Source organism: Eleginops maclovinus, chromosome 24, assembly GCF_036324505.1.
Source record: "Eleginops maclovinus isolate JMC-PN-2008 ecotype Puerto Natales chromosome 24, JC_Emac_rtc_rv5, whole genome shotgun sequence".
NCBI lineage: Eukaryota > Metazoa > Chordata > Actinopteri > Perciformes > Eleginopidae > Eleginops > Eleginops maclovinus.
Genome location: NC_086372.1, coordinates 3,755,373 through 3,779,916, shown reverse-complemented (window position 1 = coordinate 3,779,916; position 24,544 = coordinate 3,755,373). Strand labels below are relative to the sequence as shown.

General features: G+C 43.2%; 4 protein-coding genes across 11 annotated transcripts in view; 1 reads left to right on the top strand and 3 right to left on the bottom strand.

Annotated features, from left to right (window-relative positions):
• The window catches only part of LOC134860895 (sodium-driven chloride bicarbonate exchanger-like), a 32,029-nt gene extending 29,995 nt beyond the window's left edge, over positions 1-2,034 (bottom strand). For 2 of the 5 annotated variants that reach the window (XM_063877772.1, XM_063877773.1), the window contains exon 1: positions 1,811-2,029. The gene's annotated coding sequence lies outside the window, so the exon portion shown is untranslated. Of the gene's footprint in view, positions 1-1,810 lie in introns of all 5 variants that reach the window. The other 3 variants (XM_063877769.1, XM_063877768.1, XM_063877774.1) reach the window with 3 other exon arrangements.
• Positions 1,185-9,120, top strand: stk24b (serine/threonine kinase 24b (STE20 homolog, yeast)). Its single transcript, XM_063877787.1, has 11 exons — positions 1,185-1,987; positions 4,240-4,470; positions 4,773-4,829; positions 5,147-5,255; positions 5,501-5,658; positions 5,895-6,080; positions 6,186-6,334; positions 6,485-6,608; positions 6,783-6,851; positions 6,979-7,115; positions 7,328-9,120. Exons 1-11 carry the CDS (start codon positions 1,946-1,948, stop codon positions 7,362-7,364), a joined length of 1,299 nt encoding a protein of 432 aa, XP_063733857.1. The 5' UTR covers positions 1,185-1,945; the 3' UTR covers positions 7,365-9,120.
• slc15a1b (solute carrier family 15 member 1b) lies at positions 8,840-16,271 on the bottom strand. Its single transcript, XM_063877782.1, has 23 exons — positions 16,154-16,271; positions 15,840-15,874; positions 15,428-15,512; positions 14,839-14,980; positions 14,515-14,634; positions 14,333-14,432; positions 13,486-13,576; positions 13,305-13,388; positions 12,957-13,039; positions 12,765-12,851; positions 12,588-12,677; positions 12,346-12,390; positions 12,220-12,252; positions 12,052-12,140; positions 11,874-11,955; positions 11,677-11,793; positions 11,437-11,577; positions 11,053-11,099; positions 10,866-10,973; positions 10,660-10,774; positions 10,436-10,573; positions 10,206-10,313; positions 8,840-9,886 (listed from the first exon to the last, which is right to left on the bottom strand). The coding sequence occupies exons 1-23, from the start codon at positions 16,158-16,160 to the stop codon at positions 9,665-9,667; spliced, it is 2,169 nt and encodes a 722-aa protein (XP_063733852.1). The 5' UTR covers positions 16,161-16,271; the 3' UTR covers positions 8,840-9,664.
• Positions 16,272-17,836: 1,565 nt separating this feature from the next.
• dock9b (dedicator of cytokinesis 9b) overlaps positions 17,837-24,544 on the bottom strand; it is a 41,204-nt gene continuing 34,496 nt past the window's right edge. For all 4 annotated transcript variants that reach the window (XM_063877726.1, XM_063877727.1, XM_063877725.1 and 1 more), the window contains exons 41-52: positions 24,415-24,528; positions 24,004-24,219; positions 23,851-23,908; positions 23,039-23,145; positions 22,329-22,451; positions 21,815-21,928; positions 20,958-21,104; positions 20,649-20,859; positions 20,040-20,230; positions 19,820-19,920; positions 19,406-19,544; positions 17,837-18,891 (exon numbers count right to left, since the gene is read on the bottom strand). In XM_063877726.1, the coding sequence (XP_063733796.1) occupies positions 18,775-18,891; positions 19,406-19,544; positions 19,820-19,920; positions 20,040-20,230; positions 20,649-20,859; positions 20,958-21,104; positions 21,815-21,928; positions 22,329-22,451; positions 23,039-23,145; positions 23,851-23,908; positions 24,004-24,219; positions 24,415-24,528 (1,638 nt within the window). In that variant the 3' untranslated portion in view covers positions 17,837-18,774. The remainder of the gene's footprint in view (positions 18,892-19,405; positions 19,545-19,819; positions 19,921-20,039; positions 20,231-20,648; positions 20,860-20,957; positions 21,105-21,814; positions 21,929-22,328; positions 22,452-23,038; positions 23,146-23,850; positions 23,909-24,003; positions 24,220-24,414; positions 24,529-24,544) is intronic.

Genomic DNA, 24,544 nt, shown 5'->3' with positions numbered 1-24,544 from the left:
AGGACGCGGAGATGAGGCGCACAAGTGAGGAGCTGTGTGCGCATACCTTTGTCCAGGAACTCATCTTTGAGGGCTATTCCTTCATAAATGCGGGGATATATCACACAAACACGCATATGTTGATATAGTTAAGTGCTCACGTTCCAAATCTCTTGTAACAGAGGCGATAGAGGGGCACCTATATCACTCAATTGTAAAAAGGGAAATGCATATCGCCATTCTATCATAATCTTAACAATTATAGAGGATATATTTTTATCATGAAAACTATTTCGAAGGCAATAACAATCATGATGCAATGCCTGATTCATGTAGACAATGCGCTTTGTCTGAGGAACCCATGTGGATTTTTTTCTCAGCCTGCGCCACACAGGCCCTTTGTTGGAACAGGTTATGAAACAACCCCGGGCATTATTATCATCCGGACTCGCTTCTGATATCAAGATATATGGCATTGTATCATTTGTCATTCAAACAACAGCAACACTGGCAGCAGTAATGCATTAGCCATCCCGTTATTATGTGTAGCTGCAGCACGCGATGGTGCACGGGCAGCAGCATCAACACCACATCAGAGATGCTGCTGCAGGGAGCTGTACACCAGCGCCCTCCTGTGGTGGAACACACGAAGCGTCAGTCACACTCAATCAGCACTGCTGCACCGCTAATAGCATGGGCTGCTTTACTCACAAATACAATTGTATCATGTAAATGTCATTTGATAGTGCTATTACATACAATTCGGTATTACAAAAGGCTGTGATGTAAGTGTTTTTTGAATGAATGTACCTTATCAAGCGGGATTTAATAATAAAAAGTGGATGTCAGTATGATTACAGGTAATTCAAGGGCAGTGATCCAAAAGATGTAGCACATGTCCCTGACAGGCTTTCAAGGGGTACTTCCAGGTGAAAGCAGAAAGATGTTTTAACCAGTACTTCTGAATTTGTATTAAGCAATTGGCTGGTTGCTTATTAATTAGCCTAATAGGATTTGCTCAGGACATCAGGTCCAAATTCCAGAAACCAACTGGAGTTTTCTCAGGGGGGATGCTGAGGTACACTGCCATGACAAAACGTGTTATTATGGATCTCTTTAAATAACTGACTTTAAAAACTTTTTGGGTCCATCCATCTGACATCAGCTCCAGGGAGAGAGGCTTTAGGATGCTGTTGTTGATCCGGATCCGGATCCGCCCAGCTAGGCGTCACAGCACCGACAAGATGGCCGAGAGTACGGGACGAAAGTGAGGGAGGAAACAAAAACATAGGCAAGCTATCCTTGCCGCAGATGCCAGACCTGTAGATCTACAAGTTAGAGCAGAGATTAAAGCAGGCACATCGGTTCATTCAAGCCTCCGTCCTGTGGGTGTCAGCTGCGGTATGCGGACACATCGCGCTCCGAGCCTGCTCGCGGACGGAACGTTTGTCAGGTTGTCTGCGTTCGCTAGCTAGCTAGCGGGCTAACCATGTTAGCTAGCTGACAACACCGTCAGCGAGAGAAAACGCTTTTAGAAAGTGTCAGTTACCTTATTTGGAAATTAAATAATAGTTTCTACTTGTTCGTTTCTGAAAATTCATATTTGTTATAGTGGCATGACCTTCCCCGAGTGGGAAAACTAATGTAACGCTTACCCAGCAGGTTAGCAAACTAACATTGCGGATTTCTGGATTGCAGCTTCAGCTCCAGCGTTAGCATTAGCAAACATCTGTTAGCTTGCTCAGCTGTTTTGGATGGTTGGGGTTGTTCCGAAACAGGAAAGGTACCCCAGCGTGTGTGGAGGGACATTTTACTTTATATATTTAAGTACCTGAGCGGCTCTCAGTCGGCCTGTTCGACAAGGTGTCCTGGAGGAGTGCTAACGTGAACGGTACCAGAGCCAGGACTGTAAACACAAGTGAAGCCGAGGAGGAGCTCTCTTCCCTGCGGACGAGGCAGCATCACCATGGCCCACTCTCCTGTTCAGGGGAACCTGCCGGGGATGCAGGTAAGATTATTGAGTTAACTCTGCATTCAGAAGTTATGGTCACTGGCAGAACAAAATGTACACCGACTCCCTGCTGTGTGCGTGTGCAATGCACATCTAGTTGGCTCTGTGACTGTGCCCATCTCAGGTACACCTCGTAAATGTCACGCTCTCAAAATTGCAATGTTTCAATATCATGTTGCAGTTTGAAGAAAAAATAGTCAACTTCCGCACGTACTTATCAAGTGTGTTTTTCTTCTTCATTGGAGTAGTAGTTTTGGTTGCAATGACCTTAGTCAGGACGTATCAAAAAGGGGCACACTGCTAATATACGGGGATGGAGGCGTGTCAGTATCACAAAAAACAACCACCCACTGAAAGCTCCTAGAACTTAACAGACATGGACAGTCCTTTTAAAGTTAGTCCTTTTCCTTCACACAGAGATTTAACAATGTAAAAACAAAACAAATATACACCAGAACACATTTTGAAGGAAGAAGAAACGTGCATTTATATATATTATTATATAATTATGCCCCAAGCTGTTATTTATTAATGATGCAATAGGGAGGAAATGCATGACAGCCTTGTATTAATGCTAAAATGTATACAATGTAAAGCAACCTGAACACAAGTCCATGATGGAAACTTGCATTGCAGAAGAGTATTTACATCTCTGAAATGTCATCATTGTTATTGTCTACATTTTTTTTACAACAGAACGATCCACATTAAACTCTAAATTCCCATATTTCAGCCTTGACTTGATAGCGATAGATCTCCCTGGGTCTTTGTACAAAGAAGCTATTATGCACACACCAGCCCTGTTCTTGCCTCTGCTTCTATCTTTAGGATTTTGCCTATAGGGGATACTTGTGTTGGGTAGATAACTAGAGGAGATAACTGTTCCTAATGTAAACTGCCTCATGCACCAGATTATATTCCCTGTGCAGGCGCGTTAGCAGATTTCTCTGCTTTTGGAAGGAAATGCATGCCGACTCAGAGTCTGGGGGAGGATGCATCAGAGGCAGACACACTGCTGGGATTTTGGCACCAATGAAGAGTCCGTTTAGAACATTGCTTTTTTTGGCCAGTCCGGGGAAGCTTGTTATGTGTTGTTTCACAGAAAAAGGCAATCCTTATATTTTTAGATTTAAAATCCTCCAGCTTCAGTTGTACATCTGGCAGTAAAAATCTGAATGTGAATCCCATTTTAAAGCCTTGTTATAGGGCTGCAAAATGCATCAAAATTGTAGAGTTATCGCAGTATGGACTAGTGCACATTTTAAGGCTTTATATGTGTTAAGAATTCATTTTAAATAAAGTATTGTGGACCTGCAGAGCTATCCCATCCTTAACAAAACATATTTGACTTGTACTCATTCAGTATATAATAGATGAGAAGAATGATGCAGAAATGATAAGCTACTCGTATATATCGTGATTGCAATATTGTGCAGCTGTCTCCTAACAAAGCATGTTATTGTTTTAATAAAATATGATTCATCACTTCATCTGTTTATTGAATAGATCTCTTTCATAACACCAGCATGATCTTCATTAGTGACATAAGGATTCCTCCTTTTGTACGGCAGCTGTTTCATTTCTCTATCTCAAAACGAGCACATTGATCCGTTCTCTGCTCAGAAGAGGCCGTACAAAAGGAAGTTGTTTTTATCAGCGCCTGCTCCTGCGTTTCCCAAATAACTGCCTCTGGAGAGTTAGCTAAGTCATCTGGGTTCACTTCCTGCTGTGTTCAAGTAGGGTTTTTTTTAGTCCACGCTCCCCAGGAAAGTTTGAAATTGGATTTGTCACTGAACACATTTTTGCTTTTACCCTGGCTAATAAACACTTCAAAGGTCCATCTAAGCCCTTTTTGGGTCTGGCCGCTCTAACACATTTACAATTCATATAACAGGATGTGACCTCAAGAGGAGTTCTAATTATGTCTCATAGCGCCAACAGTCATTTTGGCTGTAACAGTAATAGGGTGTCACTATTGCATCTTCAACACAGGCTTCTTAACAACATATGCACAAGGGCCACGTGCAAGAGTAATATCTATTGCTATTTAAATTATTTTCCCTTTTATTTTCCTGCCTTTCTTCCTGTGTACACAAACACAAGGTGTTACAAGAGTGAATTAATGTATCCTTGTAAGACTGGCAGCCTGCTCCTGTTTGCTTTTATCCGTGTTGCTTCCTTTTTAAGCCATTCTTTTCAAACATTCCTTTCTTTTTTTTCCTCTATCCGCCTTTCCTTTCCTCAACCAGAATGCCAAAGCAGACCCGGAGGAGCTTTTCACGAAGCTGGAGCGCATTGGCAAGGGTTCCTTTGGCGAGGTGTTCAAAGGCATCGACAATCGCACGCAGAAGGTGGTGGCCATCAAGAACATAGACCTGGAGGAGGCGGAGGACGAGATCGAAGACATCCAGCAGGAGATCACGGTGCTGAGTCAGTGCGACAGCCCCTTCGTCACCAAGTACTACGGCTCATACCTGAAGGTGATGCTTGTTACAGTATGCGTAAAGATGTCTGCATCTGTTTCCACGTCAAACCTCAGAGTGAGCAGATGCGATGAGACACATTTCTCTCCCTCTGCCCACTTTTTTTGAGTCATCCTAAATTAAAAAAGGATTAGCCTAGTACGACTTCAAACACCCACCCGCTTTTATAACTGTCATCATGGCTTGTTTAGAAATGCACCTGGCTCTTAACACCTCACAATAAGTAACCGCCTCCAGAGTCTGTGATTATGTCTCTACAAATGGCGGCTCACTCTCTTTTTCTGTCTCCACTTCTCCAGGACACAAAGTTATGGATCATTATGGAGTATTTAGGCGGAGGCTCGGCGTTAGATTTGGTAAGTGTTTCCTGTTGCCATGTGATTGATCAGCCAGTCTTCTAACTTGATTATTTAAATAATCTCTTTGCTCATTAAATACCCGGCATTCTCTAAATGATGAGGCACTTCTGCTGGGTTTCTCTGAAGCTTGAAAGGCCTATTAAATTCATTAAAGTAATCATTTCCTCTGACGTTAGCAGGAGAACAAAATCAGTGCCTTTACTATAAGACATAGTGCAACATGCTTTTCCTCTCTCCTGAATTATTGTATAGCATGAAGGGTAAATACTCATCCACCCGGAGGCTAATGGTGTCTGTGTGTCTCTCCTCTGAAGATGGAGCCCGGCTCTCTGGACGAGACGCAGATCGCCACCATCCTCAGAGAGATCCTCAAGGGCCTGGAGTACCTTCACTCTGAGAAGAAGATCCACAGGGATATCAAAGGTAAAGTGCTGCTATTTAAGTCCGCTAAACAAACACACAGATATCACGTAGCCCGTTAATGGTATTGACGTCCCTTTCATTATACAGTTTGTGTTTCATCGGGGAGTTGAGATAAACCCTGCGGCGGCGGGCTAAAAGGCTTCTGACATTAGGTCCCTCTTTAGTAAATAAATGGTGTTGACAGAAGATGTGTCTTCTCTGAATTGCATCACAAATCTTCCCTTCTCACCCCCACACACAAACAGCCGCCAACGTGCTGCTGTCCGAGCAGGGGGAGGTGAAGCTGGCAGACTTCGGAGTGGCGGGGCAGCTCACCGACACTCAGATCAAGCGCAACACCTTCGTGGGCACGCCCTTCTGGATGGCCCCCGAGGTCATCAAACAGTCGGCTTACGACTCCAAGGTAAGGTCAAAAGCGATGAGTCAGGATGACACCCCGTCCACAAACAGTTCTAATAATAATACTTGCACCCTGCTTACGATGGGCTGTGCCAAACGTTTATTTTTTACATATTGTTCAGGGTTTTAAATCCTCTGCAGCTCCTGCTTTTTATCCAGCTATAGAAACATTTATCCATGAAGTTTCTGTAAGAGCAGATTATATTTGTTGTTTTAAATGTATTTCCCCTTGTATTGCAGGCTGACATCTGGTCTCTGGGCATCACAGCCATCGAGCTAGCCAAAGGTGAGCCCCCCCACTCAGAGCTGCACCCCATGAAGGTTCTATTCCTCATCCCAAAGAACAACCCCCCCACGCTGGAGGGCAACTACAGCAAACCGCTCAAGGAGTTTGTGGAGGCCTGTCTGAACAAAGAGCCCAGTTTTGTGAGTTCTGTTCCCTGTTTGTTTGTTTGTTTGTTTGTTTGTTTGTTTGTGTGTGTGTCTTCACAGATGTTGCACCGTCTCACCTGCTTCTCTCTTCCTCCTCAGAGGCCGACTGCCAAAGAGCTGCTGAAGCATAAGCTGATCGTCCGCCACGCCAAGAAGACATCCTACCTGACGGAGCTGGTGGACAAGTACAAGAGGTGGAAGGCAGAGCAGTCGAGAACCACGGAGTCCAGTTCTGATGAGTCTGACTCGTAAGCCGCTTTTTTACTCCAGATCCAAAAAGTGAAACATCCCCCCTCCTGCTCTCCTCCCACGTTCGTTATAATGGGCTGTAAGCACTTTACATGCATGACTTCATCCCTCATCCCGATTTAAATCCTCTTTAATACCTGTCCAATCAGGGAGCAGGATGGCCAGGCGTCGGGCGGGAACGACTTCGGCAGCGACGACTGGATCTTCACCATCCGAGAGAAGGACCCCAAGAAGCTGCAGAATGGGGAGGGGCAGTCGGGGGGGACAGAGCAGGTGAGACGCGCCTAAAAATAGCACCTTAACCAGTCAGTGTATCTTAACACCACAGGAACACTCTCACAAGAACTAATGATAGCATGGTGTGATGTTGTTTAGCTGATTAAAACCCCCTCAGGTGAAGTTACTTTAATTTCCCCCCCCCACGTTCCCACCTCTCTCTTTTCACAGTCAAACGACATTCCAAAGAGGCCTTATTCACAGAGCCTGGCCACAGTCATCTCTCCTGCATTAGCCGAGGTAAGGAGGATAACCGACTGTCACATTAGCCTCCTTCACGCTCCTGACTAAATGTAACGTTGTTCCGATCAGAATTACACAGATCTTTTCCTGCTCTTATCAATCTAACCTCGGCCTCCTCCCCCAGTTGAAGGCGAGGCAGGAGCAGGTGAACGGGAACCCCATGGTGCTGGATGAGCTGAGGGAGGCCATCATGCAGGCGGAGGAGTCCTTCCCCGGCATCGCTGACTCTCTGGTGGCTCACATGGTCCACAGGCTGCAGAGGTAAGGTTCAGCTCCCTGTTTTGCAGAAAGCAGAATCCTACGGCGCCCCTAAGGGTAGATGGAAGAATGCAAATGTTTCTTGATGTACATATTTTTCCCATCCATCTGTTTCCCACCTTGAACCCCTTGGAATCCTGATCATGTATCCAGATTATTTTGTAGTTTTTGTAGTAGATAGATAATCAACCATTCTTGTTTTCTTTTCCTTGCAGTTTCTCAACAAGCAGGACATCCTCGTCCTCCCCTTAGTAACTGGCTGTCTGCCCTAGCCCTGCTCTCCCAGGCCCCCACCCTCCCTATCTCCACAGCCGGGTCAGAAGGTTAAAAGGGGTCAAGTCATTCAATACCAGCTGACTACATTTGACCTCTGTGAGCGGGGGGTGGCTAACCCAGCCTGTAAACATTACTGAACTCCAAAGCGGAGGAGAACTCTGGAGAGACACTTACGGGAGGAGAAGCTCAGGGGGGCAGCAGAACCCGTGGAATCAGCTGTGATGGGACAGAGCAACCACCAGAAACACAGCCAAGTGGGACTCTGTATTTGGGAGACATCTGAGTCTACACAGAATTTGCTTCGACGAGGAGCTGAAAATCTCCCCAAAAATCCACGACTAGACTTCAATCCCCCTCCCAATGCAGGCGTCATATCCCCAGAACCTCTGAAAGCATGCTTGGTGAACCTGCAGGGAAATTATAAGTGTGCAAGCTGCGTGTGTGCGTGCCTAAATGCATACGTGTGAGCGTGTCTGTGTATGTAAGACTCCCTGTTATAAGGCAAATTGCAGCATTCTTAATGAAACCTCAGGTAAAGTGCTTTAAGTGGACTTTTGGAGGAAAGGGGGAGTGGGGGAATGGGGGGGGGTCGCCATGCTGTATATGCGGGAAATGAATCACTGTGTGCAAAATGATCCTGCGCATTTTGTAGATACTGATTATGTTTAAAAAGTAGATATTTAAAGATTACAAACGTTACTCCAACAGAAGGAACAGAAAATGCCTTGCCTTTTTGAGATGCACACGTCTACGTTCCGGCATTTCATCACAGATTTCTTTTTACTCTGCCTCGAATTCAGTTCAGTATTAATCAGCGTTCTCTTACAAAGAGGCCCGATATTACATTTCAATCACCTGCTGAATCATCAAACTAACTACGATACTAAGCTTTTTTATGTTTAGAGGCAAAAGCTTTTCTTTGTTTAGACATTTTCAGTCGGTTTGGATGGTTTAGGACAAGAATGGAGTCAGATCTCTGTCAGAAGTATTAAGGGGGAACCAGAATTGGCAGATGAATGCTGATCAAGTGAAGTATTATTTGTCCTTGACTTGTAATTTCCTTAAGAAGTGGAAGAACAGTCGAGGACCATCGCAGGCAATCACATCATGACATTCGCTCATGGCCAAACTAAAGCGTAGAACAGGAACAGCCAACAGCGCCATCCTTATTTCGTTTTGTATTTCAGTTCTCACTTCCACACCGTGCTAGAAGTGCCATGTCCTCTGTAGTATGATTTGCACCTTTTGTTTTACTTTGTCAGATCTGTTTTTTGCACTTTGAAAGTGTGTCGAGTATTTAAAGAAACCTGCAAAGAGGAGGAAAAAAGAAAAAGTTGCTAATAGCCATGTTTTACTTTATATGTTTACTTAAGAGTTCCAGAATTTACTACTGTGCTAATGCAGCAATAATGTTGAGGAGTTGCATCAAGACGCACTTGTCAACACAGGGATTGAAAGAAATTATCAGATATTTTTATAACTGCAGATTCAAGTATGGAAATATGGAATGCTTTACAGATATGGGCAAAAAAAAAATCTATACCTTACAGAAAAACATATGCTACGGAAATAACTACAACATGTGTACATTTGGTCTCCTTTATCATAGCTGACAGTTTATAGTACTGTATATAATCTTTGCTTGTGTCATTTGAGAATTCCCAAGTTAAATGTGAGCTCCTTGTAAGCTTTCAAAGTGACATGAGAAATAAAGATCTAATGCTAACTGAAACGTCTCAGTTTGATTAAAAGAATATGTAACACGTGTTTCTTTGACCACACCTTGCGAGCATCTTTATTGAAGACCCTGGTGAGGCCTGATGTTGAATTTGGAATATCATTCTGTTTGATTTGACCCTTTAGCATATTAAAACGTCATAGATATATAAAACAGTGACGATATTTTATAAAACACAATGTGTTTGGAAATAAATACAAATGTTGGAATGGTTTATTTGTTTATGTCCTACATTAAAAAAGCCTATGAACAATAATTACATATAAATGTTGCTACACAGTGCAAAATAAATCTTTGTAAAAACCCATTTACAACAATGAAAAAGCCCAAATTACTAACCAATAAAGGGGTTTTAATTGAATGAGTAACCTAAAGAGCATTTTGAGCCAAAACAACATTTGATTTATCCCTGCCAATATCCTCTACTAACACCAAGAGCCTAATATGGAAGCTCTTTCACTGTGTTCTTCCTGTACCTGATCTATTCCTTCTTACCACTACATGTCCATGCAACAGCAAGCAGCAGGGAAGCATGGCTTTATATTTTGGTCTGCAGGGTGTCCTGATCCTTCTCAGAGCCGGAGTGAAAGCTGTTCCTGCTCATCTCCACACTCTTCCTCTTCTTCTCCTCCTCGGGCTCCTTCACGGCAAACTCCGCTTCTATCTTGGCCGGGTCAATGTAGGTGTAGAAATAGGCCATGAAGGCAAAGATGAAGCACACTAACACCAGCAGGGAGGCGAAGAGGATGTACTCGGCCCACTAGGGACAGAAACACACAGTTCATTTGGAGAAGAAAAGCTAGTTTTAGGAAATAATGGCTTTTATTTTACACTCAGACAGGAGGATTGAAACACTATGTGTCTGTTCAATATGAAGTAGAGTTAGCTTACATCTATCCAACCCTCTTGTAGTACTTGAAGTATAGTATTATGCTTTAACTTGTTGTTTATGTAGGTCCTTCTCTGTTCTACTTTCACTTGCCTGTGTCAAGTTGCTCTCTTAAAAGCATCTACAGCCAGTTTGAATCGGTCACTGAGGACAGAGTGTGTCTCCTAACGGTTTATATAAAACCACCCACCTGATCTTCGAGCGTTGCAGCCTCGGCGACAATGAGCACAATGATGTTACCTACGGCAACAGTCAGCAGCCAACCAGCCTGCAGCACAGACTTCATGTTGCTGGGTGCCTGCAGAGCAAAGGGAGATTAAAAAAGAACAACATATTAAAGCAAGGACATCAAGACGTGGTATTATTTCGTCCAATTGTGGTTTTATTATTCGTCAGATATATGAGGAAAGCCCCCTCTACCTGTGAGTAGGAGAACTCCAGGCCGGTGACGGAGAACACCACCTCTCCTGCTGTGATGAGGAAGTACTGAGGGATCTGCCAGGCCATGTGGATGATGTTAGGCTTGATGTCCAGCACTGGAACGATGATCTGGTCACACTGCAGGACAAAGCAAGGCACCGAGACGTGTTAGATAGATCAAAAAAGTTACATTCCAGCTTTTTCATGACTAAAAATGTATTTACCAAAGCATCAAAGATGAAAGTTGGAGGGATGACTAAGGTGTAGGAACTGCCGAAGCCCAGATCCTGTTTGTAGGTACACACTGATCCGAGACCATTCTTGATCTGGTACTCCGCACTGATATGACAAGAGAAAGAGCAGTCAGTGGTGCAAGGACGTTTCTCTGGTGCAAGTGTGTGTGTGACGTTAACAATGAAGTCAGGCTTACGCTCCCTGTGGTATCAAAACATATCCTGACATGTTGTTGGGGATGATCTCCCCGAAGCCCTGGTCACCCCACGTAATATTCAAGACTGAGCTGTATCCATTGAAAAACCTGTGGAAGGAGAATTCAGAAAAGAATCAGTGAGACAGTCTTAGAGTGAGACTGAGTACTATAAAAGCTTGAAACCTACCTGATAGCATTAGCGCCCTGCTCCGGCTTTGAGGTGATGTCTGTGAACTACAGAAAGAAAGATACTTCAGAGCATTGACATAATGGATAACACACATTGATAAAGAAAACATGCCGTACAAACAGAGTTAAACCACCTGTGTGGGAAGTTTATTTTTGAAAGAGTTTCACCATCAAGTGTAAACATGGTGTTCCTGACCCTCCCAAAACTAACACTAAAGAGACCTCTTCATTTCCCACCAAAGACATTCCCTAAAAAGATTTGAAAGGCGATTTTAAACCAGATTTAGAGTCTATCATATGCCATCAGAACACACCCCTAGCAGTCCTAATACATTCGATTTCAGCTGGACTTTAACCGCTTTGATCTGGCAGGTGTGCTCACTGTTATAGGCTTGGGTAGAGTCACGTCCGGAACGATGACCGAGGTGCTGCGTATGGCCCCCTCGAAAGCTGTTGGGTAGCTGGCACCTGGCCCCAGATTTAGTGTGAATGACTCTCCAAAGTTCAGGTAATCCTCATTGGCCTGTAGGAAAAAAGATAAGTCAATATCACTATGTCCTCTTGGCTTTGGTGCGAGGTCACTTCTTTGCTTTCAGTACGTTCAGATTGTGAGGTGGAGTACCGTCAAAGGCTGCAAAGTGAAATTATTGCTTCCAGCTCTGACGTCCAGCGGCGTGCTCATCAAGTTGATGTACTTCACTTGGCTTTGAGTGCTTGATGGGAATACAGGCAGGGTTTGCTAGAAGACAAATGGAAATGTGTGTGAATTGATCGTTATAAGGTACTACATGTTTGAATTCGCTTGAGCGTTACACTCACATCAATCTGTAACTGAACCAGGCCGGCAGCTATGAAGGCAAGAGCGGCAAATAACATCCCAACAGTCATCCTCTTCAACGGGCTGCAGACACACACACATTTGAGTTTATCTCTATATTTATTCATATGTGGGGTAAGCTAGAGTTTGAAAGGCACTAAACACAGGAACAAAACTCACGAGAAGTTCAGTTTGCACTTGGCAATCAGAGGGTAGATGAGACTGTCCATGATTGGAACCAAGGCCAGGATCAAGATAGGGTTGACAGTCTGGGGGGAAGAAGGCACGTCACTTAAAAGCTCTTCTATACTGTAGGTTAACAACATGTAAGTGTAGTCAGGGTCTTACCTGCATCTGATCGGGCTGGATGGTGAGAAATCCCTTTTAAAGAAAAAATAATCTCAGTTAGAAAAACACTTTCTGTGGTTTCGCTCAAGAGGTGTGACATGGAACCTTTTTACAAATAAAACGTACAAAGTTTCCATCCATGGTGGTGGCCTGGAGGGTCCATCTGGAGCCCTGTGGAGGAGACACAGCTCTTATTAATGTATGGTTCTGTCAGTGCACGTCTGGCTATGCCTCAACTGTGTGTCTCTTCTCACAGCATAGAAGGAACTTTGAAGTACTGCTAGGGTTAATTGAGATTTTTCTTTCAGTACTTATTTAAAAACACGTCATTAAGTCTTAGTTAAAAGGGTCAGGAATATATTTGTTACCTGCTGGTCAAAGAGAGCCCAGAACATGGGCAGAGGGATGTAGAGGAACAGCACCTTCAGCACCATCTTCACCTGGGCAATCAGGAGTTTCTGCAGCCAAACACAGAAAAGGATTATCCTTTGTTCTTATTGTTCCGTTGGTTTTATCATGTAGGTATGCATGTGTACTGCACATACATCGTATTTCTCATCGGACCAGTCCATCCAGTGTTCTCTCTTAGGGTATGCAGAAGAGCGATGCCTAAAGCGGTTCTTGATAGCAAACTACAGAGAGCAGAGAGGACAAGTCAGTGGGACGTTTACTCTCAAAGGAACACTTCTTGATATAGAAAGTTTGAAGTTCTATTTAAAACCGTATTAGCCGCTTACCCCGATGCATTTGCAGACCTTCACCATGATGTTGCCTTGAGGGGGGGTCTTAATGTACATGCCACTCCCAACAATGAACACAACTGCAGACACACCAGAAAAACATTTTAACATCTAAAAGCAACGACATTATTCTAAGAATGTCATTGCCTTAAATGATCTTATCTCATATGCATAAAACATATTCATGATTCCACTAAGACACACTTTATAGAGGGTAATAAAGGCTTATGAGATAAGTCCAAATAGTTTATCAAAAGTGAATTGAAAATCTATTAACTGCTACAAATGAAAGAATCCATCTGCTTGGTACAGTCAATAAAGACACTAAACATAGATATTATTTACCCAGAGCTACCACCATGAGAGCAGCAGGGACTCCAAAGGCCAGAGGGTAGCACTGCTGCTTGGTGTGGATACCACACTCCTGAGCTGGAAACACACACACACACACACACACACACACGTTTTACAATGAAGCACATGACTCATTGGTGTGTTTTATGCTTTGCAATCAACACTAATGTACCTCTGAGGATGGGGGTGATGACAGTGGACAGCAGACTGCCAGCGTTGATGGATAGGTAGAAGATGGAGAAGAACGTGCTCCTCTGCTTCTCCTGTTGGCCAGACAAAATCAACAATGCATGTTTTCACAAAGTAATACTGGATATATTTCACTAGAGCCATCGATGTTATGTGCTAATCTGTGTCCCTGGCCTTGGACACTGTGATAAAGTCACTGAGACAGATGTACCTGTGGCTATTATTAGTTAATAAACAACTAGCGAGATACTAGAAGTGCTGACGAGATGCTACTGATAACTGAGTGAGTTGGCTCTTTAATTGCATGTGTGTGTGTGTGTGTGTGTGTGTGTGTGTGTGTGTGTGTGTGTGTGTGTGTGTGTGTGTGTGTGTGTGTGTGTGTGTGTGTGTGTGTGTGTGTGTGCGTGCATCAAGGTACATAATCGAATATTGGAGATTTAAATGACTTGCAGGTTTCTTGCTGTTTTGAGTTTGTATTTTCATGCTGGAATGTACTTAATGTACTTAATGTACTTAATGTACTTAATGTGGGTCGTTTTGGATAAAAGCCAAAGCTAAATAAATCGCAAAACAAAGTCTGACATTTTCCCAAGTGTTATTAAAGTAATTCCTATGAAGTCTGCCTCCACCAAAGAAAGAAATCTTCTCCTAATTATGACTTCCGTGTCTCCTCATGTCTCCAAAATTCCCTATATAAGGTCGTTTGGGTTACAATGTCTTTACAATATTTATAACACTGCTTTAAAAAGAGACATCGTTAAAGATAAGGCCAATAAAATGAAGATGTTCTACTTTTATCTCCCCCTGTGTGTGCTTGAGCAACAGCTGACCTGATGGTCTAGAAACTGGTCTCCACCGAAGGCCGCCACGCAGGGTTTGATGCCTCCTGTCCCCAGGGCGATGAGGATCAGACCCACCATGGACAGAGCTCTGAGCACACGCACACACACATCAGCACTCATCTGTATCACTCATTGTACTTCCCTCACACACTTCTCTGTGTTCAACTCACACGTGCAAGGTCATGTTGTCGGGGGTGCCATCCTTGTTTGTATCTGTGAGGTCGTGGATAGCACTTATTGCCATGACAACCTGTCCCAGGGTATACACGATGGACAGGTAAACAATCGTCCTGTACAGAGGGAGGGGGGAGAAGGAGCAAAGAGTGAAACAGGTGTACAGGTTCAGATAGAGATAAGATAGACCAGGGGCAAAAATCCAAGGATGAACTTTAACAGCCGAGTCTGTGAGATATTCTTGACCCAACGCACTGTGCAGTCCAACAGAGACTAAAGCTCATGTTTTATTTGGATGCATACTCGGATTAGAAACTCACTTGAACTTGCCGAGCCATGAATCAGCCACGATGGCTCCCAGGATGGGTGTCAGGTAGCACAGAGCCACGAAGGTGTGGTAGATGGTGGTGGCAAAGTCATCATCCCACTTCAGGAAGTACTTGAAGTACAGCACAAGCACAGCTGCAGATGAGGAGGGGGGAAAAAGGGAAGGTCGATAGGGATGCAGAACAAGGTCAGGCATTTAACTTAAGTGAAGGGGAAACAGTGTAAAAATACTCCATTGCCAGCAGTCCACAATTCTAATCACGTAAAGGCATAGGAAGTAGTAAAAGCATTCCAATAAAAGTACAGATTTAATGAAAACCGACCCTTGTGATACTAATTGCTATTTTCATATGTACTGTAAGATCATTTTTGACAGTCTATCATATCTTATCAGTGGCTGAAAGTTAATTTACTCAAGTAAAAGTAAGAAAGCATTCAGGAATTTGTACTTTTCATTTTGTTAAATTGTATACTGCTACTCCGCTACACTTAAGGGGGAAAGTGTAAAGTTTTATCCACATTAAGAATGATAATAGCAGTTTCATGACTCGGTTTGAAGTGTGTTAGATGTAACCCACTCACCTCGCATGCCATAGTAGGAGAAACGCTCGCAGAACTCATTGACCACAATGAAGAAGATGCTTATTGGGTAACCACAGAGGGCAGCCTGTTGGAGGGGAAGGAAAACTTTAGGATGGTGACTAAAAAAGGTGTGTTTCTGCAGGTGCTGTACAGCAAGTGTATCACTTAGTCTGTTGTTCCACTTACATTCTCATTACTTGCATTGCATTTAACAAGACCTGAGCCGAGGTATTTCTAACAATCCTGCAATCAGATTTATTTTGATGACTTTATTGGGATTGATTGATTGTGATAAAAGAAAAACAATCACTACATGTTTGTCCCTGTCGGATATGAGAGCATGAAACAATTACAATGTGGATTGTCATTAAATACCACACACAAACTTATGTACAAAAACATTTTGACTTACACTTTTCTGCTTGGGCTTCCTCCTATCGTCTTTATCTGAAGAAATCACATTATTCACACATTACATCAACTTTTTTTGAAGTATGCAGATTAATATTGTTAATTGTGTCCGACTAAATAAAAGTATCTCTGGTTTGTTGTAGTTTTTTTACCAAATTATTGACTAAAGCTAGTTTGCATGTAGCAGATACAAGAATACAAAGTGCACTGCATGATATAAACACATGACATTCCTCTAAAACATGCTGCAAAAGTAATCCCAATATTCAGATGGGTCTCTTATTGTCCCAGTCACCCATCCAGACTGGGACTCACCTTCCATGGCTGCTGTGTGCGTTGACTCCGGGTCCCTTCTGTGATTTAATCCTTTAGCAAAAAGACACGGAGAGACTTGTGACCCCGGTCCACATCCACGACACAAAGCTTTCTATGGAACCTCCCATCAACCCCCCTGCCACGCCCACTGATGCTGGACTGTGGATCACACACACGGCATCTAGCACCTCCCAACGTCCATTATTCCCACTGCCCAGCCTTCTCTCTTCACCTTAATCACACCTGTGTTTTCTATGGGTGTGTCAGTCACTTATTACTTTACGACTCAGGGACCTCACCTTACTTTCAGATAAATGCGGATTTGCCAGTTCAGCTAATAGAGGGAAGCAATGGTCATAATGTATTTCTTATTGCTATCAAAACTGAAAACGTGATGATAATCTTTGTGACTGGGATGTAATGCTCATAATGATTGCAATCTCCTTATGAATGTATGTATGTATGTAGACTTAGGTATTTTTCTATACAGCATGATGTTCACTTTGTCAATTATGATCCCATCATGTGAGTAAAACAAATTTAGGATGGGATATGCTTCAGGGCGTGGCTACCTTGTGATTGACAGGTTGCTACACTGGAGTTGAGTTGGTCGTACTTAAGGAAACTCTACAAGGCAGATGTTTCCCTTTTTGGACAATTTAAGATTGTATTGCTATCCAAAATGAGCAGTTATCTTGAATTATGGATGCTAGTGCTAGCCTTAGATGGTAACTTAGCATTTTCTTTACAAGTTCCCCCCACTTTTCTAAACTTTATCACATATGAATCCGAAAAACTAAATGGCCAAAATGCTGAATTAGCCCTCAAACCAATTGGTGTTGTCACAGTGCCTTCGCCCTCTTTTTATATACAGGCCATGGTTACGCACGGCACAAACAGAATCTGCAGTAACTAAACATGAAAAAACACAATTAATAAATGAAGTGTACAATGTGTAAATCATTTCATCCATTACAGACACAAACACATAGGAAAACACTAGCGGGACTCACGGCAGACACATGATGTTTTGCACCCTCTGGAACAATGACTCGGTGGGGGTGTTTGTGACAGTGGAGAGTAGTGGATTTCACAGGAGTCAGCATCCATATTTCACTCCTGTTGCTCTTCAATGAAGGCACACAGCTCAGCGGGATCACTTAATTCAGCTCTATAACTTTACATATGCCGACCCAACAACACACACTTGTATTAGTATGAAATTAGTACGAGTAATTCAGATAATAACTTTGGGATTTTAGCCTTTGCAGACCATTTACGTGCACAACAACCTTTATAGTAACACATTACAGTGAATGGACTATTGGGCCCCTTTAATCTTTTGATGAGTGAAAGATACGGGAAGATATCTATGAACTTTAACTGTCATTTTCAATTCAACTTACCTAAAGTATCATAAAGCCATGCATCATGAGTCCCCCATCTTCTGTATTTGAGTAAAGTAATTCCTCTCTGCGTGTCTACACTGTCCAGCTACACTTCCCTGACAGTTGTGAGTGTGTAGCTTCTGCTTCAGATAAGGGCAGCTTGTGGTCGGGTCTGAAACAAAAAAGAACGGCTCAGGAGGTGAGAATTTCTGCAAGGATCCATTTCTCTTTTCACAACTAACAAAGGAAACAATTGCTTTGAAATTTCTCACATTACAAAAGTTCCCAGTGCATCTTGAGAATCTTAGTGGGGGGGATTTATTAGTAGCTTCATGGTTAAACACACAAGGCATGAAAGAAGGAATTATTTATTTCATTTATAAGTCTTAGACATATTTACATGAGCAGTCATTAAGTAAAAAGGCTTTTTAATGTTACAGATAATAAAAGGCATGACAGACAAAGAAACAAAGGGGGTAGATTACAAATTGTGCCACCCTTGGCTTACCTTGCACAGTCTTTTTCTAATGTCTTTGGCAAGAGTGGTTTTCTGTGCAGAAGGTAGGCCTGGGTAACAATAGAAAGTATTGCACACACTTTTCCCTACAGAAAGTAGGGTAAAACATTGTGGTTCACTTGGCTTTAGACAGATTCTATACACGTCCATTGGCCTAAAATAGAGGGGATAATTATTGTCCAGGGTAAGATAAATGCATCTGCTGTAACTGGGCCTCCTTAACGGAAAGAATAGAAAATGTAAAAATACTGTGGCTAAGTGGAAGAATGTTAACCGATACAGCAGTGGTATTCATTTATTCCCATTAGAAACGTTCTCTTATACAAACACTGTACATAGATGGGAGCCCTACAGTGACAAAACAGATAAGGTGTAGACTGAAACACCGAAGTCTGTCACCACATCCTTTGGGTGGAGCTTAACACACCAAAATAATAAAGATAACATCATGTTGCCAGTCACAGTATAGCATCCACACTTGCCGTGCTTAAGCCCATTTTACATATGATTAAACAAACTATACAAAATGATAAATGAGCCAAAACTGGCAACAATTCGAATATTGTTTGCGTAATGACTGGAGTCTCCACAGGAAACAAGAACAATGGCTAACTGATGACAGGTTAGCAGGATCAAAACAAATACAGATGTTTTTTGTGACTGACAGGAAGTCATAAGTGATAAAGAAGGCAAGAGTTTGGTGAGGATCATCCTGATCAGAGTATGGTGGTGGAGCCATGCGGGGTGGCACTGGTTGGTGTGCCACTAATGGCGTTGAAGATGCCCATGGAGTCGGACAGAGTGCTCCTGTTGCCGTCTTCCACCGGGTTTATCTGGAGGATTTGGAAAGGTATTAATGTCATCCTGTATGCTCCAAAAGTGTGTTCATGCATGTTAAGTGAAATGTAGGGAGCATAGGACAATTATTTCAAGGGTTAGGGGAGGGTTGGGTTGTTTTTTAGCTGGAGGATAATAACATCTGTTTGGGGAATAGGGGAGGTTACTCATCATCCTGTGTTTACATTTATTTTTAGAAAAAGGAATGATGAAACGGTTCCTTAAAAAGGTGCATTTGTCTACACTAAAGATAATAAAAGTCACTGTGTTTTAATCATGATGGACAGTCAGAGTGTGACAGAAACAAAAGCAGCATTACCATCCAATCTGCTCAGGCCAGCACAGAGAGAGCAGGAGACAGGGACTTGGTTAGTGGGTGAGCAGAAAATAGCAGCAGTGCAAATCTCTTCAAGCTTACAGTAGTTACATATGCGGTTGAGCATGAAGTTACACAACTTGAATAGGTCTGAATGATGTATTGCACACGCTGTATCTCTCCGGGGTTAATACCTGCTCATGCATGATGTTCGACAGCTCCCTGGCCAGGTCCCTGTAGTTGGCCTTCATCTCATCGTGGTACTCCTGCTGGTCCTCTTTGATCAGCCTCTCGTTCACTCCCAGCGCCTGACCGCAGGCGTCCACAAACTGCCTGAGGAGTTGAATTGAAAGCTGTTTACAGATGTTTACAAACTGGTTCATTGACAGACTCAATATACATGATCAGACATATTGATTTTCATATAACTACAACATCTCCTGACACACAACGTCTGAACAACGGTATTTCTGTATTTATTTTTGTTGAATACAATGAGATGTTTGTATCACTTGAATATGCACACAGCAAAAATCTTCCTGTGCGAAGAAGGATGAAAAGATCAAGGCGTTTTTACATCTGCACGTATTCCCATCATTGATCAGTACCTGAACACCTCTTTGAGCTGTTTGACCTTGTTGTCGGGATATTTCTTGGCACTGCTGTCGTCGAGGAAGGCTCTGGCGTAAGCAAGGGGACCAGCATTGACCTGGTAAACCAAAAAGGTAACACTTATGAATAATGCCTAATTTGCATATTAAGCACAACAGCTCAGTGTCCTGTATATCCTAGGCAGGATAGACACCAGCATGCCCCCCCTGTCTGCACCTGGACGCTGATGCTGCCCTGCAGTTTGAGCTGCAGGCGGATCATGTCCACCTCAGAGGCGGAGCACAGCAGGCGCAGCTCGGCCACCTTCACACTCATCTCGTCTATGGCCACCTCGATGGGGCTCAGGTCGGTCTGGTGCTGGTACATGACAGCTATACGCTTCTTCACATACGGGAAACAATGGGTGGCTGCAGAGGAATGGGGGTGAGAAACAGGGTGGGAAGACAAAAAGGATGCTTTCAAATGTCATAAAGAGTTAATACATCAGAAATGCAACCAGAAAGGTGCTAGCTTACACATGTTAACACCTCTTTTAGACAAACTGCTGTGTCAACAGTTACTGTCACACTCACTGTGACACAGCAGGATTATTAACAAGCCCAGATAACACGTGTACTTTGGGACAAAGTGGACAGGTCGGTAATAAACTTCACCTGACCTTATCTGACTAATGTTTCAGGTGAATAAAGGCCAGACACCCGGGAACCATAACAGACGAACACCAGGAATTCCCTCTGCTTCCTCTCAGTGATAAGGCTGACTGTACAGACTTTCCTACTGGACATTATATTTCCTGTTTGTCATCCTAACTGCTGTGCGACTTACTGGTGAGAACAGTCCGCCGTTTACACTGCTCCTCCACCCCTCCCTGCTTCTTCCCCGACACAGTGAACGGCGTCTCGAACACAAAGCGCCGGATGTTGTGACTCTTCTCGAAGTCTGTCTTCCTGTCCTCCAGCTCCTTGTCGTCTAGGTGGGGCGTGACGTGGGTCACCTGGATGTAGGCATACTTGGAGTCTAGGTCCTTAGGGTTCACCTGTGTGTACACAAGATATTTTATCTAGATTCAGACACAGATAGAGGTAAACACCCGTGGTTACAGGAACACCGATAGTTAGACAAATGTGATCCCACCTTGCCCGAGTCCTGAATGATCTTTACGTTCTCTTGACCAAACTTGTCGGAGTAGAGCTTCAGGAGCCTCTGGGAAATCTCTGACAGCGGAGTAAACTTTGGCTCCTTGTAAATGTATTCTTTTCCATCTTCATCCTCAAAGAAGCCCTGTGGACGAGGAGAAGGAAGTCAAGGGCCTGCTCGGGAATTATTGGCTCATATATCAAGTGTAGCTAGGAAAAGAGAATCCTTCTCAGGTGATTACAAAAACTTATTTCAGAAGGGAATTGTTCCCCTATGTCCCTTTAGTATATAATACCTTACATTGTTGAGAACTAAGGTACTGAAAAGAGCCAATCAAACAAAGAAACACCACATGCTAAGACCCACCAATAAAGAGAAAAGAAGGGAATGACAACATGCACACTTCACCAGGTCACCTCACAAACATAACCTATCTTATCAAGCGTATCTGACAGCTACTCAGTGGTATCTATGGGGAAGGGGTGGAAGCAGGCCGGTATAGTCACAGGTTATCGGGGAATTCATCTAAAACAGGACCTACAGAAAGTGCAATGCACTAATAACTGTAAAAACACAGCTGTCTCAATATACTTCCCCACCAACACACAAGCCACTGCAGAGCTAAAAAAGGCTACATTTTGCCATTAATTTAACTAAAAATAAACCTCAAACAATGAATGATGCAGGGACAGAACAGCACGCCAGGCCACCACACACTGCTAACCCTTTACACACTTACCGCAGCCTTGGAGGGGAAGCAGCAGAGAAGGAAAAGCTCTATTAACGAGGTCAAGTTCAAAGGTGTGTAAGAATTTGCAAGTGAGTTTTGGTCTTTTGGAAATGCAGCCACTTACCTGTCCGAAGAAGGCGACTCTGAAGTATGTGCCCAGCAGTCGTTTGCCAGAATGCATCACCTCCATCACTTTGGTGTAGGCTCGGTGGAGCGTGTCATACAGGTGGGTCAGTTTCTGTTATCAAGCAAGAACAAGAGGAAAGAAGAACGTCAACACTGTGACAACTTCACATTCTCTTTGTTATGTTTTTTGAATGGTTAAAAGTAAAGTTTCCTTTATTTTGTCAACATGTTTGCCAAAGAATAAAAGTTATCTAACATTCAACCTCCATAATCTAATGAAAACAGGCCAAAGGAAGGCTGTAGCTGTATTAAAAGAATAGAATTTACTTTTATTTGAGCTTTCTTCTGGTTAAAATCCATTATTTTCTCTTTCAAAGCATTTGTACCAAGATGTAGATCAGCTCAAAAACTGAGTATCTATTGCAGTGTTCTCTCTGGGATGCACACGTTGTTCTCTGGCGGGTTTGTGTACTGATAACGTGTGACCCCTGCTCTATCTCTGTGCAGTCTACCTCAAAGTCTCTGCGCTGCTCGTAGATGGGGATGATGAGCCGGTAGACATCAGCGATGAGCTCGTAGCGCTCCGCCTTCCAGAGGCCATCAGCACACTCCTCAAGCAGCTCCATCAGCACCTCCTGGGCACACAGATTAACACACACTTCATTAAACACCACCCTCTGCCCTGCAGTGTTGACTGTTAAGTATATTTAACTGCTGCTAAGAGGGACATCTATTTTTGTTCCTATTTGTTCATAGGACTACAGTGAATTAAACTGAGCACGGTGTTCCTTTAAAGACAGAAGCGTGGGAGGAAATGGATCTATTTTTTATTGGAGCTCATAAAGAGGAAAGGTTTTCAGAGCAGATGGAAGGTTCCTCGTTGCCTGTTAACCGTCTCATTAAAGTGTACACAATCTCTCACTATCACTTTCAATTTCACTGGATGAGGAGTTCACTAGAAGATCTGGCTATAGGCCTCTGTCCTGAACCATAATCCCAAATCACTTCTAATAGTCTGCCAGCTCACGGATTTTCTACATGTGATAAACAACACATGTACCAAGCCCTGTGTCAAAGTCTGCAACATCGTCACTGAGGTCTACACAGAGCAATAGATACTTTCAAAGAGATAAGAGTCATTATGTGACCTGAGGTAGGTAAAAAACATCCGGAATGCTTGGTCAACACAGTGGGACTAGCATGCAGAACATTTCAACCATACCTCATTAAAGTGAACATCCTGCATCCCTACGTCCTCCATCATGGCCGCCTCCTCATCGATGTTGGGAGTGATGACGCGGAACGCCGAGCAGCCCTGCCTGAACATACCTAATGAACAGATACAGAAGATGAGGGAAGGTTCATTAACGACAGCCCTCTAAGGCAAAATTGTGATATGTATATTTTAAAAAATGCATTTGTGTATCGAAGGTATGTCATGTGATGCATACCCCTCGCAAAGCAGTGACACGTACCAGCAAAAGTGTCAACAAATAACAGCAGAAGCACGTAACATTTAGCATTGCTATGTTGTTATAAAAAGCAGTACGGCAATGAAATACAATTGTATATTTCACAGGAAAAGGGGCAGTCTTCTGAAACCCTTTGAGTTTACGAGATCCTGCCTCATTTAACAACAGAGCCCCTCCGAAGTCTGACCCCGGCGTGTGACAGGCTCTTATGTAGGGAATGCACTGTTAAAGACCTTTGGACCAGTGCTCAGGTGGAAGATGCAGGTGTATGTTTCTGTGTTTAATATGCATGATGAACATCCACACTTGTACATGGCAAGTCCGACAGTAATTGTGTATAATCCAATTCAAACTATAAAGAATATTAAGAGAGATTAAGTGTTTTATTACTGTACATAATTGCTCTTCAGGAAACAATTATGGAATTAATTTTGTGGCTATATGTAACAACCTTTACCAGTGACTCATTATATGGCCTCTGTAAATTGGATATTGAAAAGGTCAGCTGTTCGTTATTTTAACAAGAAGCATATCATTAACACATTGTATATCTTTGACTCACCTTTCCTCCACAGGTACTCAGCTACCAGTGCAGCGACATGCACGTAACACATGGCAGCCTGCAGGGGAACCGGATGAAGGAGTCCGGTTAGCAAAGAAGTTTCACTGAAATTGCTAAAAATGAAATATAAAATAAAGAACGTTTTGAATATACCTCTGAAAGATCTCCGTTCTTGTGGTGGATGCGGGCCATGCTGTCCAGCCAGGTCTTCCTGAGCTCGGGGGTGCTGGTGTAGGACTTGGCCAGGCTGTACTGCAGGTCCACTAGCATCTCCGGGTCGTTCTCGTGCTCCTTCATCTGCTCCGTGGCCATCAGCACCGTCCTGATGCGCTTCGTCAGGTCCTTTACATCGGACGGAAACGCTGTGTGCTGCAATAGAACAAGTACAACATTAGTTCTTTGGAGAAATGTAAAGTAATAGTCTATTTATCGACACATGGGGATACACAATCTGGAGAAAAAGCCCTTGTATTTGTCAAAAAATGGCAAAGGTTACTATTAAAAACAAGGCTGGTTTGATAAAGTGTGTGTCATGGTACTGTGGAGCAGTGCCCACCCCCTGACCTTGATGCTTTTGTCGCTGTTGGCACAGTTGTTGATGATGGAGAGAGACTGCTGGAAGCGGGTACCTCCGATGCCGATGACATCAGCAATCAGTTGACTGACAGCAATCACCACCTGAGAGAGAGAGGAG

Bases quoted from the DNA above. Each gene is read 5' to 3' on its own strand.
- stk24b (XM_063877787.1), top strand. From the start codon at position 1,946: ATGGCCCACTCTCCTGTTCAGGGGAACCTGCCGGGGATGCAG. The intron at 5,256-5,500 runs GTAAAGTGCTGC...ACACACAAACAG, and splicing joins GATCCACAGGGATATCAAAG to CCGCCAACGTGCTGCTGTCC. The intron at 7,116-7,327 runs GTAAGGTTCAGC...TTTTCCTTGCAG, and splicing joins ATGGTCCACAGGCTGCAGAG to TTTCTCAACAAGCAGGACAT.
- slc15a1b (XM_063877782.1), bottom strand. The intron at 13,040-13,304 runs GTAAATAATATC...GTGTGTCTGCAG, and splicing joins TCTCATGGTGGTAGCTCTGG to TTGTGTTCATTGTTGGGAGT. The intron at 9,887-10,205 runs GTGGGTGGTTTT...TTCTGTCCCTAG, and splicing joins CTGCAACGCTCGAAGATCAG to TGGGCCGAGTACATCCTCTT.